Source organism: Dromiciops gliroides, chromosome 4, assembly GCF_019393635.1.
Source record: "Dromiciops gliroides isolate mDroGli1 chromosome 4, mDroGli1.pri, whole genome shotgun sequence".
NCBI classification, from domain to species: domain Eukaryota; kingdom Metazoa; phylum Chordata; class Mammalia; order Microbiotheria; family Microbiotheriidae; genus Dromiciops; species Dromiciops gliroides.
The window spans coordinates 226,558,750-226,575,014 of NC_057864.1; the positions used below are offsets into that span (position 1 = coordinate 226,558,750).

Sequence of the window (16,265 nt, forward strand, 5' to 3'; positions counted from 1 at the left end):
TAATGTCTATGAGGTCTCTCTACATATAACCAAAATATTGTCTCTTCTAAAGTAAATTCTTAATTGCTTAAGAATTTGATTTAAATGTAAATGAAAGTGAGTTCTTACTAATTGATCCTTGCCCTGGTTTTTTTCTTATTGAATTGTCCCATTTCTAGTATATGTTTGGATGCTTAAGATATAGAAATATATGCTTCTGAATAACTATGCTCCAGAGGTACAGAAGACTGATTTCATGTACACAAATCCCTATGTCATATTGGCATGGGGAGTCACTATTGAATGAGCTTCAAATTCAATTTTCTTCAAACAGTTAAATTGCACTAGCAGGTTAGAATTACTTGTATTCCATTGATGTTTCTTTTAATGTCAATGGTTCTGAGGTTTTTACCTTTATTATTTGCATTTCAAAATACTCAATACCCACCTACTAATGTGTTCACATTATTGTTATTATCAAAAAATTTTGATTCAGTTGAAAATATTGTGCCATGTTACTTAAAAGGTTAATGCCTACTCAAAATGTATTTCTTATAAATATATTACGATATTTTCTACATCGATAGATTTGTTATGTATTTTAAAATAACAGGAAGTGGAAATTCAAATATCTAGAAAAAAACCTAGTTTCATAACTCTATAGGTTTCAAGAAAGTTAACATATATCCTATACCTAATAGAGGATATTATTTTAGGGGAATAGTGAGATCAGTCAGAAAACATTAATTTTTATAGCTATTTGTTAATATCAACTTTGCAGTAGTTTTGCTTTTTTCCTACTAGAAGGGTTTGATTGCATCAATGTAGTTTACAAAGCAAAACAATATAGAAAGAATGCTGAAAATGGATTGCCCTTACAAATATAGCATAGCTCTTCTAATAGTCTGAATTAGAGCAAATGGGGAAACAATGAAATGTGTACTTGATGTCATATTCATGACATCATTGAGTTTTGAATCTGAAATCTTTGTAATTAGGTGTTCTCAGTGCAGTGAAATTTTCCTACCAGGAAGTTTATTTCACCTTAAGGGAACTTAAATAATCTTTTCTATTTTCTGGCCATGGCATGGACACTATTTGTTTTCATATATACATTTATATGTACATATGCACATATATGTATATGTGTATATGTGTATAATAGCTAGATGCTTTCTAGCTTTTCTAGAAGACAGCTGGATGACTCAGTGGATAGAATACTGGGCCTGGAGTCAGGAAGGTCTGAGTTCAAATCCAGCCTCATACACTTACTAGTTGTATAACCTTGGGCAAGTCACTTAACATCTGTTTGCCTTAATCCACTGGGGAAGAAAATGACAAACCACACCAGTATCTTTGCCAAGAAAATCCCATGGACAATGTGATTCATGGGGTCATGAAGAGTTGGACATGACAGAATGAATGAACAACAAATATATGTGTGTATATATGCATTTATACATATATATGTAAATAATATATGTGTGTTTTTTACTGTGAGAAGCAATGTATTCTATTCCTCACCATTGAATCAATAAATTAATCAATCAACATGTGCTTATTAAAGTACCTACTGTGGACCAGTTAACTTACTGTTAGGCACTGTGGATACAAGTATATTTACAAAGAATGAAACAATCCCTGCTCACAATGAACTTATACTCTAATAGGCAGACAATAAGTATATATGTACATATATGTGCATGTTTATTTTTATATAAATATGCATATTGTGAGAAAATAATTATTAATAACAATCCCCATCTATACATTTTTATTTATATACAAATACAACTTTATATTTGACTATGTAGATATTTGTGTTATTCTATATATGTGTATATGTATATATAGAATAAACACAAGTATTTATTTATATCTACATGTATAAACACATATGTGTATAAAGAGAATAAGTACAAATATCTACAATGTAATTAAATATAAGGTAGTTTGGGAGGGAAAGCAAGGAGATGGAGGATAGAATATTGTTTATGATGAACAGAGAAACCAGTTTGGCTCAAAGATTTCAGAGGGGACTCATCCAATGAAGCGAGAAAGAAACAGAGACAGACAGAGACAGACAGAGAAGAGAAAGAAACTGATTCTTCCTTAAATCCCATCCAACCCTCATTTCCTGGGAAATGGAAAAGGTGTTAAAACATTCCAAGCTGATTTCCTGCCTCCCATTCTCCCAGATTACCAGAGTATTCCCAAGGGTCCCCCAAGTGATGAGGGCAAGAGGAAGGTTCCAGAGACATCTCAGTCCCAAGTGGTTTCAACTCTACAATGGATCCTAGAACCAGACAGTCCAATCCTCTGAACACCACAATCAGTTGCCTTTGGCTCGATTCTACCCATTTTGGAGCTATTTGTATCACACTTGAAGGGACATCAGGAGTGATCTAGTTCTACCTAGACCTGAATAGGAATCCTTTCTACAGAATACCTGAAAACTGGCCAGCCACCTTTAGTGAGAGATAAGAGCATAAATTTGGGATATTTCATAATAGAAATGTTCATATGTTTCCAAATTTGACCTAAAGTTTACCTAGACATGACCAGAATATAATAATATGAATCCTATCATTGCCTTCTGGGGAAAAAATAAGATAAATACATAATTAGGCAAGAATTCCCATCCCAACTTAACTCTCTGTTTTTGGAAATCAAATGTCTACAATGTCTTTCCAATTATAGTAGACATGTCAAACCAAAATTCTCTAAGATATCTGTGTCCAAAGTTATAAAATCTAACCCATCCACAGTACTACTTACAGCCAACAGTCTTAAGTTTTAAATATTGAAAGCATGAATGGCTGTTCTACTTTGACATCAATATATTTGAATGTTTCTTTTGGGAGAGGGAAGTTCTTGGCTTGACTATAAAAATGGTAAGTGTTGTCTTTTGTTCCTTCCTCCTTATTACTGCCCCATACTGGGGGCATTGGAGTTATGGGCAAATGAATGCATCTCTTTCATTATATGAATGGCTAATTTTTATTTAATGTATCATCTACTTTTTGGTCAGGGAGATACATGAACAACAGTCTTCATTCACATTTCTATATCTGACTTTGATTGAAATTAAAGGGAAATTTACAACATCAATTCATTTAAAAGTAGATAGCTTGGGGCAGCTAGATGGCACAGTGGATAGAGCACTGGCCTTGGAGTCAGGAGTACCTGAGTTCAAATCCAGCCTCAGACACTTAACACTTACTAGCTGTGTGACCCTGGGCAAGTCACTTAACCCCAATTGCCTCACTAAAAAAAAAAAAAAAAAAAAAGTAGATAGCTTTTCCTGCTAAACCATCTCTCTTCCTCCTCCATCCCCATCCCCACCACACTGTCTCAACAAGAATCTATATTGATTTATGGGATATTTTTACCATTACCAAATGGAAAACAAATTTTGACCACATAAAAAGTACAAAATGAAATGAGTAAGGAGCTTATTATACACCCATACTCTTGACAGGGGCTCCTTTATTGGGGGATAACCTTCTCACCCAAAGAAAGATTTAGTTTCTTTGACACTAATATTTGTATGTTTTTGTCCATGCAGCCTTAGGAAAATCCAAAGGTATGGTATCTGCTAGTAGCTGCTGGGCCATGTTCAGCCTTTTAAACCTTAAGCTAGCTATGTCCCAGTAAACTCTTCAAGAAGTTGAGTGCTCCATGTTTGGTTGCTTGGCAGATATTTATGCTGTGTTTTCATCATTAAATTAGAATTCCAAAGTTATAAAGTCTAACCTCCTTAATTTGCATATGAGGAAATTGAGGCATGGAGGACACTTGCCCAAAGCCATATAGTTAGCAGCAGAGCCAGATTAGACTATAGATCTGATGACACCCAGTCAAGGACTCTTTCTACAACACCCAGAGAACACCAAGTAGTTGTTAAATTTGCTCTATATCCCACCAAGCTTTAAAGAACTGATCTGATATTTCTGCTTATTTGGGATTAGCCTAAAGTCTCAGCCAGTAGAATCCATGTATTTTCCCTTCCTCTGCTCAAAAATCTTTCTAGATGAGAACATTTTCTACTTTGAGGGAAGGTTTGAGATTGTGGCACAATGGATTTTTAATATGACCAGCTGGGTTTAGCAGAATATTGAAGTACCACAACCCTATCCCCAATTCTTCCTGCTAAGGGAGACAACTCTTTACTGAAACCTACAATAACAAGGGTTGTTATTGGCTGGCCCCAGCAGAGTGTATGAATGGGAAAACTTGCTTTTAATTCCCATTTCAATTCAGAAATAACAATTGCATTGCTTACCAGGGAAAGGGAAGAAGGGTGTGCTTAGGCTATGCGAATGTTTCACTTTTGTGCAGATGTGCTTTAATGTTTCTGCTTTGTGGGGAGGGATCCTGCCAGTTCTCTTACAGAAGGGTAAAGCATGTATCTTTGTGTCATTCCCCAACCAGCATGGGTGTGAGGGTTATGGATACATCTTGGGTGGCCCGAAGAGGTTCCTCTGTCACCCGAAAATCATCTTGTACCCCACCAACTGTGCAGCCTCCTGCACCACCTTCTGACCTTGCTGTTCCACCTCAGTCACCAGTTCCTGAGGAGTTACTTGACATTTCAGCAACTTCATCCCATCCTCCATCTAACTTTGGCTCCCAGTCTATGGCTGAGCAGACAAGGTAAGAAAGGTCACTCTTGGTGGGAGGGGTCTGCATTGCTCTAAGGGTGATTCCTCTCCTCTCCCATGCCCATTTGGTGGCTTTTTTTATTCAGTTATGGTGCTTTTTCTTTTCTAAATATTTATTGGTGACTCTCCAGAAGTCTGGCACAGAATAATCTCTGAAGTTCCCCTGAAGAATCAGGGACATTTGAAGCTTTTCAAAATTTTCATTCTCAATTAAAAGGAGTTAAGGTGGTATTTTTGCTTAAGAAGATTATGGGAGGGGGCAGCTAGGTGGCACAGTGGATAAAGCACCGGCCCTGGATTCAGGAGTACCTGAGGTCAAATTCGGCCTCAGAGACTTGACACTTACTAGCTGTGTGACCCTGGGCAAGTCACTTAACCCCCATTGCCCCCCCCCAAAAAAAAGAAGATTATGGGAAAGCTAATTGCATTCCGGATTTCCTGTCTCCTTTTGTAATTTTCATGGTTTTTAAAAATGTTATTTAATAGCTTTATTTTCAGATCACAGCCATTTCCTGATATTATCTCTCCCACTCTCTAGTTTAGTGAAACTCCTAGGACCATAGCTATGTAATTATCATGTTTAGTGATCAATCCTTCCACCACCAAGCCCCTTCCCCAACAATTTTGTAGGTATCTTGGAGGAAGACTAAGTGATAATATTGCCCTCATATTGGAGCAAATATAATTGGTTTGCCCACAAGTCAACAGACAACAACAGCAAATGTCCCCTGACTAATCAAGATTTCTAAGGACACCACTATGTTATCAGAGTAGGAGTGGTCTTGAAACTGTTATGGAGGAGAGGGTTGGTCTTTTTATAATAATAGCGTCATCACACATTTATTTGTCAAAGGCATTTCCCACCTAAAACCATATGTTCTCATAAATTACTTAATCTGACCTTAAAAGGACCTCATTTAGTCCAACCCCTCATTTTAGAAGAGGAATATGAGGACCAGGGAGGATAAATGACTTGTGGGATTTGAACCTAGGTCCATAACTCAAGAGTCAATGCTCTTTCCAGTATTTCATGTAGCCTCCTTCTTTCTAGGTGGTGGGAAGAACAGCAAAGAACACATCATATCATCTGCTCCCTTGACTCAGCCTTATCTCTCTAAAAAGCAAGACAGGAATTAGATATCAACAAACACTTATTAAGGGCTTACTATGTGCCTGAACTGTGCTTGGTACAGGGAATGCAGAGACAAAAACAAATCAGTCCCTACCCTCAAGGAACATATAACCTTACAAGGGAAGCATACACATGTGTATACTTAGGTAAGGACAAAATATATACATGGCATATAGAAGGTAATTTCAAGGAGGAGGCTGTAGCAATTGAGGAGGTCAGGAAATCATTCAGATAAATAGAAAAAAAAACTATATAGTTGTTCATTGCTCATTGGGGGTGAAAAGGACTTAAGCGACGGTCTGACTCTTTTGCAGCTGAAGAAACTGAGACCTAGAGAAAGGAAATGAATTGCTCAAAAGTGTTGCATTTTAGGTTGCAGTATCAAAACTCACATATTATCTAGAAATTATAGGCCTAGGAGATTAACTTCAATTCCTAACAAAATTCTAGAATACATTAAAGGAATTCTACAAGGTCCTAATCAGTTGCCTCATCCTGGTGCTCAGAATGACTGAGTTCTACAAGACTATGTTAGAGGATTATGTGTTCTTGGAGGTTTTGCCATGCTAGAAGGGTTTCAAGTACAGTCCCAGGGACAAATCACCTCATATCTGAGGACCTAGATAAGTGTAGCAGGGGGTTGAATTGGAATATATGCCATGGTGCATGCATGCAGATGGGTTCTGGGGAGGCCATACCATGGACCACATGTGGAGCGCAATTGAGCTCTTCTGGTGACATGTATTCCGACTCATCACTGAAGGTCTTTCACTCTGAGAACTGTTAAAATCCAAAGCCAAACATTTGGGAAAAAAGAAGACTAGTGTAGCACCTTTACAAAAATGGACCATAGATTAGGTATAACTTTACAAATATATGAAAGCAAAATTATTAAACACACCTTTTACTGACCACAATGCAGTAAAAATTATAAAATTAAAAGACTTCTGGAAAAAATATAATTAATTTATTGGCAACTAAATGGGAGTCTGAAGAAGTCAAAGAACAAACCATAATGATTTCACTAAAGATAATGAAAACAATGAGACACCATAGAGATCTACCAGATCAGTTGGCTCGTGGCCAAATAAGGGGTTGGTGGGGTGAGTTAAAGAAATCCACCAAGTTTGTTAACTCCTGGCTGGCTCGCCAAAACTATAGGGGCCAAATTTAATATGGGGAAAGTTAATTGGGTGGCTCACCGTAATATTGGGGTTCAGAAAATAATGAGGGACCTCTAGGTCCAAAGTTTCCTCCCTTCCAAACTGCCTTTTTTATCTATTTCTCCCAGGCTAATAAGAAAGGAGATTAACAGCCTCTTTTCCACAAACAAATCAGGTTTTATTAATAGGAATAAAATATATAACAAAAGTGAAGTTAATAAAGCCAGGGACAAGGGAATAGGGGAAGAGAAAAAGTAAAGAATCTCCCTTGCTCTAACAAAGACTGACTCAATCCTCAAACTTGCTTCCAACTCAGCTCATTTGAAGAGCTAGCTTTGTTTCTATTAACTCACCACCTGGGATTCATAGTTTCTATGGGAGTCAGCTGTGCAGCCCCTCTCCAATCCCCTCTCAGAAGCTCACCAACAGAAAAAAGAGCTCCCAGCCTCATCGTTCTCTTTTCTACCTTTTCTCTCCCTCCCCCAAAAGGGAGGTCCTTCAAGCTGCATGGCTGAGAGTTATGTCAGCAGTATACGTCACTCAGGGCAGGCCAGGTGTGGCCTATATCTAATCAGCCCAAGTAGGTACTTAGTCGGTTTCTCAAACAATACTAAATCAATCAGGTGGGACCCCTGGGTGTCTGCCAAATCCATTATTTTATCACACCAACATAGCAACATTTTTAAGATACAACAAAATAATCCCTATGGGAAATGTATATCTCTAAAACAATTTCATAAACTACCTTAGAGGGTAAATCATGAAGAGGGCTATAAACTGAAGGAAAAAGTAAGAAGCTGTTACTTGGGTTTTGGTAAGGGGAAGAGAAGAGAAGGGGGAGAGGGGAAGTTAGTTACAACAAGCATAGAGCACTGGTGCTCAGCACACTCCTATTTTGTGACCCTCTTCTTTGTGAAGAGTAGCCAGAGAGTTTAAGGAGTGGTCCTTAGAATACATATTGCAGGTAACCCCTCAAAAAATCTTGTGAGGTTTCTGCAAACAAACTTGCATTGCTTTGGGCAGAGCGCCCATAGGTGAGGGTATGATTCCCTGTGTGGAAAGAGGGAGAGAAGGGGGAAGGGAAAAGGAAGGGAGAAAAAAGGGAGAAGAGAGAAGAGGAGAGGAGAGAGAGGAGAGGAGAGAGAGGAAAGGAGAGAGAGGAAAGGAGAGGAGAGAAGAGGAGAGGAGAGGAGAGGAGAGGAGAGGAGAGGAGAGGAGAGGAGAGGAGAGGAGAGGAGAGGAGAGGAGAGGAGAGGAGAGGAGAGGAGAGGAGAGGAGAGGAGAGGAGAGGAGAGGAGAGGAGAGGAGAGGAGAGGAGAGGAGAGGAGAGGAGAGGAGAGGAGGGGAGAGGAGAGGAGAGGAGGGGAGAGGAGAGGAAAGAAGAGGAGGGGAGGGGAGGGGAGGGGAGGGGAGGGAAGGGAAGGGAAGGGAAGGGAAGGGAAGGGAAGGGAAGGGAAGGGAAGGGAAGGGAAGGGAAGGGAAGGGAAGGGAAGGGAAGGGAAGGGAAGGGAAGGGAAGGGAAGGGAAGGGAAGGGAAAAAGGGAAAAAGGGAAAAAGGGAAAATGAAAGGAAGGAGCTGTGTTGCCCAACTGGAACAGGCCAGAAAAGGGTCCCCTGAAATCTCCTTTTGACCAGTTGTTCAACCCCTGACTGTCCCTGGCCTGAGAGCTCCCAAAGCTATTGCTTCTGGGGACTACCACTACACAAATGAGTCAGACTTTCCTGACAACTTCCTAAATTGTCTTAAGCTGGAAAATTGTTTCACCTTGCCTTTTTTTTTCTTTGTTCTGCCAATCTGGAATTTGATTCAAGTCATTAGAGTTGTTTGGAAAGAAATTTGGGAGAACTCAGCTGAGTGTCTCTCTATTCCACCATCTTGGCTCCATCTTAACCTCTTAATAAACCAGTTCAACTCTACACTCTCTTCTTTAGTCCCTGGTCCCTTTACCATATCACTAATTGTGCTCTGCTAAGCCTCAACTTTAAGGTCACTCCCACCATCTATTGCCTTCAATCCTACATACTTTCTGCTGAGTAAAGAGAAAATCTTGCACTTCCTGACTAGGTCTATAACAAATATATTCATATTACATAATCTCAACTGTGACCTCTTTGCTACTGAGAAATCTTTTTATACCTCCATAATTAGTTCACTATCCCACTTGCTACAGAAACTCTCTGAAATCTTTTCTTCCTTTCTCAAACCTCTCATGACTCCTCCTCCCTCTACCCTCTCACCTATTTTGCTGGGGGGAAAAAATGAACCCATTCACGAGGAGCTCCTTCTCCCCTCCTCCTTATCTGACATTATCCAGATACCTTCTACCACTTTCTTCTCCTTCATCCCTGTCTAACATGATGAAGGGGCATTTCTACTTGCCAAAGCCAATCCCTTCTGCATGCCAAATGATCCCATTCCATCCAGGTTCTTTCAGAAAATGGATCTCTCTGTTATCTCTATTCTCTGTTACCTTCAATCTCTTCCAGAGCACTGGCTACTTCTCTATTGCCTACAAACAGGGCCATGTCACTCCCATAATTAAAAAGCAATGTCACTTGATCCATCCATCCCCACTAACTATTGATAAATATCCCTCCTGCATTTTGTGGCTAAACTTAAGGCCATATACAATAGTCACCTATACCTCCTCTCCTCACTCTCTATTCTTAGCTATCTACAATCAATAGATTCAAACTTCAATCTTCCAACCTCATCATTCAACCAAAACTGCTCTCTCCAAAGTTACAATGATCTTTTTTTAAGTATTTTATTATTTTCCAGTTACATATAAGGATAGTTTTGACATGGGGAAAATAAGGTAGGGGGTTTGGGATAAGGGGTAGGGGTTTGGGGTCCTTAGGAATTCCTTTTTAAAGAATTACACCCGCTTGTACACAAAAGCAATTAGAATAAGATAGTAGTTTATTTAGGGGCTGGGGAAGGGAAGGGAAACCAAGAGAGAAATCCTTGGACTTCTCATGGGGAGAAAGGCATGGCATAGAGCGTGGCTCTGAGATACCAATCTCCTCGAGCAGGAGACAGGCAGATATTTTTATAGAGGATTGATGAGGGTGATCATCTGACTGAAAAGTTCCCTTAGTGAGAGAGGACCCTCCCGCACTGGTGGTGGCTGAAGGAGTTGATTGAGGGGTGGCTGCAGATCTCAAGCCATCTCTCTGCTCCTCAGGCCACAAAGGCAGCAGCCACACCTAATCTTATCTCCCCAGGGGTGAGGGAGACTAGAATGAAGGGTGGGGGTCCAGGAGGATCCAGTTCCACTTATCTCTTTAGATGTGTCTGTCCTTTGGATTAGTTTCTCAAGGAGAAGGTTCTTTAATGTACCCCCAGAGAACTTCTGGGGTGCTCTGGGCCCATGACAGTTTTCAACATTTGTTTTCACAAGGTTTTTAGTTCCAAATTGTTTTCTGCCACTCTCCCTTCTCTCCCTCCTCACCAAGATGGAAAGCAGTCTGATATAGGTTGTATATGTACAATCATATTAAACACATTTTTACGTTAGTCATCTTGTGAAAGAAGAGTCAGAGCACAAGGGAAAAACTTCAAAAAAGAAGGGAAATGGGGCAGCTAGGTGGCAGTAGATAAAGCACCGGCCCTGGATTCAGGAGTACCTGAGTTCAAATCTGACCTCAGACACTTAATACTTACTAGCTGTGCAACCCTGGGCAAGTCACTTAACCCCAATTGCCTCACAAAAACAAACAAACAAACAAACAAACAAACAAATAAATAAATAAATAAATGGATAGATAGATAGATAGATAAATAAATAAATAAATAAATAAAAAGAAGGGGAAAAAAACAATCCAAAAGTAGAAACAGTATGGTTCAATCTGCATTCATAATTCACATTTCTTTTTTCTGGATGTTGAGAACATTTTCTATCATGAGTTCTTTGAAACTGTTTTGGAAGTTACTAATGATCTTAATCACCAAATACAAAGGCCTTTTTTTCTATCCTCATCCTTTATGACTTCTATGAAGTCTTTGATACTGCTGATCCCACTCTTCTCAATACTCTCCTCTCTAGGTTTTTTCTCTCCTAGTTCTCCTCCTCTTACCTGTCTGACTTCTCAATCTCCTTTGCTGGATCTTCATCCAGGCCATTCCTGCTAATCATTTGTGTCCCACAAGACTCTTCTTCCTCTATGCTACTTTACTGGGAAGTCTCATCAGCTTCTGTGTATTCAATTATCATCTCTATACTGGTGATTCTTGGATCTACTTATGCAGCCCTAATCTTTCTTCTGACCTTCAATCTTGCATCTTCAACTGCCTATTTGAATCTAGAATTAGTTATGCTATAGACTTCTTAAACTCAACATATCCAAAACAAAACTGATTACCTTTCCACCTTCCCCCTTCCAAACTATCTTATTACTTGGTCAAGGGCACTACCATCATCTCAGTTTCCTAAGCTTGCAACCCATTTCTTGACTCCTTACTATCTCTCACCCCGCCCCCCCCCCAGCAGTCTTTTCTGACATTGAATCAAATGAGTGGGAGGGTGATTATTGCAGTTTGGGATGTGGGGTCACAAGATGTCTTACCTAACTAAGAAAGCAAGAAGCCACAATTTCCCTTTACCCAACTGAAAAGGCAAAGGATGAATCAGAGTGAATCAATACTCATCTTCTCAAATAGGTAAAGGAAAAAACTGGATCTGCCCCTTCTTTGAGGAAAAACGAAAATTACCTCTTTTGCCTTCTACTCCAGTATTTCAGCTCCGCTAGGTTGTTAAAAATAGCCAACCCAGGAGTAATATGATAAATTTTTATTTGCCTTAGATATGTCTGTCCCTGCCTTGTTCTTCCAATGAAAAGATCATTTGAATGTTACTATTGGTTGTTGTGCTGACTTTGTTTACAATCCACTTCAGTCTCCCATAGGAATAATTACTAGCCAATTAAAGTCCATAGCTGTTTGATAAATTTTTGAGATAAATTACAAAGCCAGATCTATCCCCAGGATAGGAGAGAAGTAGCCATTGTGGAAGATTTACATAGGTTTACTATACTACCCCAAAGTAGGTTGTATAATAAATCTGAATGTCCTTTAGTATACAATGCTTCTGAGAAGAAAGAGTAAGGTAGTGATTGAATCTCCTTTTGGGACTAAGTGACCCCAAGAAGCTTATTTACATGAGTGAGATATCAGTATTTCATTTAGTAGGCTGTGGTTCTGAGGTTTGAGAGAAGGTCCAATATTCACTATTACTTACAAATGTTCTAAGTAAGTAAGGTCGTAAGAATCAGTAGATCAGTGACCCACTATTACATTGCCAGACATCAAAGGTCTTTCAGGACCAGCTGCTGGGGTGGGAATTGTCTTAACTTGAGGATTGGAGGGTAGGAGTAGGGCTTTTAAAAGATGTTGAGGGATTTATTTTGAAATTTCATTTACCTAGCTGAAAATATTTTTAAATGCTTCAACACCAGGGATTGGAAGGCTGAGTTCAAGAGGATAGAACAGGGTTCAAGAAACCCTAAATAGACTCTGCTTTTATGTACTTCTGTCTCTTAAAAGAGAAAACTTTCTTCCATGGATACTGCCCCAAAACACTTTTATTAAAATAAATGGTACCTGACATTTTTCCTCATGAGACTTGAAAATATTAGAGGAAGCTCCTGTTCAACCACAGATATAGTACATTGTTAATCAGCTAAGGAATGGAGAAAAAACTGTTATTCCATTTTAGACTTACTAAGAATGTCCATTGAATAATCAAATGTTTGCCAATTATCTTCAGTTTTCAAGGCCTTATACTTGGAACAGAACAAGATAGAAAGATGAATAAGACATAAGCCCTACCTTCAAGTTTACAATCTAGTTGGGGAGAGTTATGGACTTCAAAAGGTAGACTATAAAGTGCCACATGAGTGGTATAGACCCTAGCTTCTTAAACTGTGGGTCTTGACCCCATATGGGGTAACATAACTGAATGTGGGGGTCATGAAACCTTTAGCAACAGTAAAAGGTCACATATACCTATTTTATATACCTATATACCAAGGGCTGTGTAAAAATTTCTTGGGCTAAAAGAGGTCACAAATGGAAAAAGTTTAAGAAACTCTGGTATAGACAATAAGTGCTACCATAGTTCAGAGAAGGGAGATATCTAATGATTGACTGAATTAGCTAATAAGGACTTCCCCTAAGAAATGAGATTTGACTTGTGCCTTGAAAAATGATTAGTATTTTCATTAGGTGAGGGTGATATTTTTAATAAATTTATATGTCATTCCTTGTATTTGTTTCAGCACTTTACAAAGCAAGGAGATTTCTCCAGGGTCTGGGCAAAAGGAGAGTCAAAGCTCCAGTCATGGGGTCCTCTGTGTGAGTACACAGCCGATGACTTCTCTCAGCCAACCACCCACAGATCAGAGCCCTCACACACTCCGGAAAGGTATTACTTTTGTCTCCTTTCTCATCAGTTCTTTTTTTTTTTTTTTTAGTAAGGCAATTGGGGTTAAGTGACTTGCCCAGGGTCACACAGCTAGTAAGTGTTAAGTGTCTGAGGCCAGACTTGAACTCAGGTACTCCTGAATCCAGGGCCGGTGCTTTATCCACTGCACCATCTAGCTGCCCCCTCTCATCAGTTCTTGTCCTCACCCCACTGAAAGTCTGAGTTCCAACTAGTTTTAAACTTCCTTTAAACCAGGTACACAAAGGCAACAGCTGTGGGGCTTAAAGGATAGTATCTAGGGTTCAATTCTACAGTTTGAATTAGAAATGTATTATCTCACCACTTTGCCCTGTATTTATATTCAGATGTATCTGTATAGCCATAAGTGAATTGTGTCCTCACTTGGTGCCTCAGTTTTTTCCTCTAAAATGAGGACTTGGAATCAATAATTTCTAGTCCACTTCCAACACTAATATGCTGTAGATAAATCTAGCAGTATGTAGGAACCTTCTCTCCCTTAGCTTTGTTCTCCTCTTTCTCTATGTGCTGCTAGTAGAACCTAGCAAGGCAGAAGGCATTGTGCACTTCTACCAAAACTTGAGTGTTAAGGGGACTGTGCCACTGGGGACACATATGAACCAGCCCATCCAGACCAGTTTATCATCTTTGGCAGTGGCACCAAGAGACATACTATAGGAAGGACATAACTACTGTCCTTGAAGTCAGTTTCAAAGTTTAAGACTATACTCTATCATTAACCTTTGATAAATTGCTCATACATTATTTTAAGTCCATGATTCAGTAATTTAGTCACTTTTTTAATGGATAGTGCTTCTTGGGTTAACAAACTCTGTTTATAACCTAAGTTAATTAAATTTAATTAAATTGAGAGGCAGTGTTGTATATAGCAAAGGGAACTGACCTCAGAGTCAGGAAGACTACCTGGTTTCAAATCTGACCTCTGACCCATACTAGCTGTGTTACCCTTAGGAAAAACACTTAATCTCTAAGTGACTCATCCAGTTTTCCAAGATGGTAAGTTTTAAGGCATGTGCCACTGCATTAGTAGAAATAATTTCTGGGAGTCCCTACACTGATAAAATTGCAAGTTTGTTCAATAAGAAAATAATACTTTTATTTGCATACATTTACTCATTTTAGGTTTCATTGCCTCCTTGGTACAAGGATTTGTTGAAATTGTTTGATTCCATGCTATCCAGAATCCTCTTAATAAGAGAATGAAATTGAATTATATTAACCTAATTATATTCCTGTTTATCTTTTGGAGCTGAAAAACTCTATGATTCCTACTGCATTCTTACTCAGCTGTTTCTACATTATCATTGTCATGTGAATTTACCTTTTCTTTGGGTTTCCCAGTCTCCTTTGCCTTTGAGTGCAAAATAGTTTTATACAAATGTAGGATTGTAGCTGTAACAGTACAGCCCATCTTCAAGGAAATCTCTAAATAACTACTTTGTGCATCACACGAAGTAGTATTTTTGTGCATTTGCATAATCATCATGCACGTGGCATTTCACTTCACAGGTGAGCATCATCCTATATAACTTCCCTCCCTTTCACAGCCAAAGTCATAGACAAAGATGCCTATGTTTTCAGCACTTTCCCACCTCTCAGTCATTTCTCAACATCTTGTCATATGATTTCCATTCCCTCCACTTGAGTTAAAGTGCCTCTCCAATGTTACCAATGATCTCTTTAGTGCTAAATCTAAAAGTCTGTTCCCTCGATTCTCATTCTTTTTTTATATTTCTACAGCATTTAACACTGTTAATTACCACTGCCTTTTGGAGACTTTCTCCTCTCTGCGTTTTTGTAACACTGGTCTGTCATGGTAATTTTCCTACCTGTCTTCCTCCTTCTCCTTTCCCTGGATAATCTTCCATGCTTCACCTTCCATGTGTCATGGTTCATTATCCCAGAAATGGGGAATTACATTGGTCTATTACAATGGCCTTATAATTGGTCTTCCTGCATTCCTACTCCAATTTCCACTCCCATTTAGCCTTAAGTAAGATGCCAAATTCAAATTCCTAAAGTATCAATTCAACTATGTCACTATCCTGCTCAAGAAGCTTTGGTGATTCCCTGTTGCCTCTAAGATAAAATACGCATTCCTCTGTTTTGATTTTTAAAGCCCTTCACAATATGGCTCCAGCCTATCCGGACTATTACACTACATATATTCCCTTTTAAAAACTATGTTCCAGCTAAACTGTCCTATTTGCTCTTCCCAGTACACAGTGTTTCCTTTCCCAACTCTGTTCCTTTGCATGAGGTGCACTCAGACTTGGAATATTCTCTACACTCTTCTTGGTCTCTTGGAACCCCTGGGCTTTTCTTGGCTCAAGTGTCACATTTCAAGAGGCATTCCCTCACCTCACTTTGTATTTTTTAAATAAATTATTTATCTGCGAACCTATTGAATCTCCCTCCTTCACCCCACCCCTCAACCTCCTGCCAGTAGAATATAAGCCTTACTTTTGCATTTGTATTCCTGGCATCTAGTACAATGCCTGGCACATAGTATGTGATTTAAAATGTATGGTAAATCATTAATTGATTTGTTAACATCTTTTACAAAATGACTTTTCAACCACTAATCTCTGAGGAACTGTCATTTATATTCCTTTGTTTCTCTCAGCCACTCACCTACCTTTAATGGAATTTTGCCTATTTTTCAATTTTACAGTGACTCAATTTTTTGAACCTTTGGTATGGAATCTTATCTATGCTTTTTAGAGAGTCTTTATAAATTAGATCTATTTTCAGCTCCTTGTTCATATTCTTACTTAGCTCGTTGAAGAACTCTAGATTTGCCAGATTTGACAAATATCATATTTGTATAGAAACTGTTTCCTTTCTCCTGATATGTTAATCA

At 38.9% G+C, this 16,265-nt stretch overlaps 1 protein-coding gene across 5 annotated transcripts in view; it reads left to right on the top strand.

Moving 5' to 3' along the window:
• Nucleotides 1–16,265, top strand: part of ARHGAP44 (Rho GTPase activating protein 44) — a 147,435-nt gene that overhangs the window by 119,901 nt on the left and 11,269 nt on the right. For 4 of the 5 annotated variants that reach the window (XM_044001817.1, XM_044001813.1, XM_044001815.1 and 1 more), the window contains exons 17-19: nt 3,548–3,565; nt 4,414–4,635; nt 13,218–13,363. In XM_044001817.1, the coding sequence (XP_043857752.1) occupies nt 3,548–3,565; nt 4,414–4,635; nt 13,218–13,363 (386 nt within the window). The remainder of the gene's footprint in view (nt 1–3,547; nt 3,566–4,413; nt 4,636–13,217; nt 13,364–16,265) is intronic. The other variant, XM_044001814.1, reaches the window with a different exon arrangement.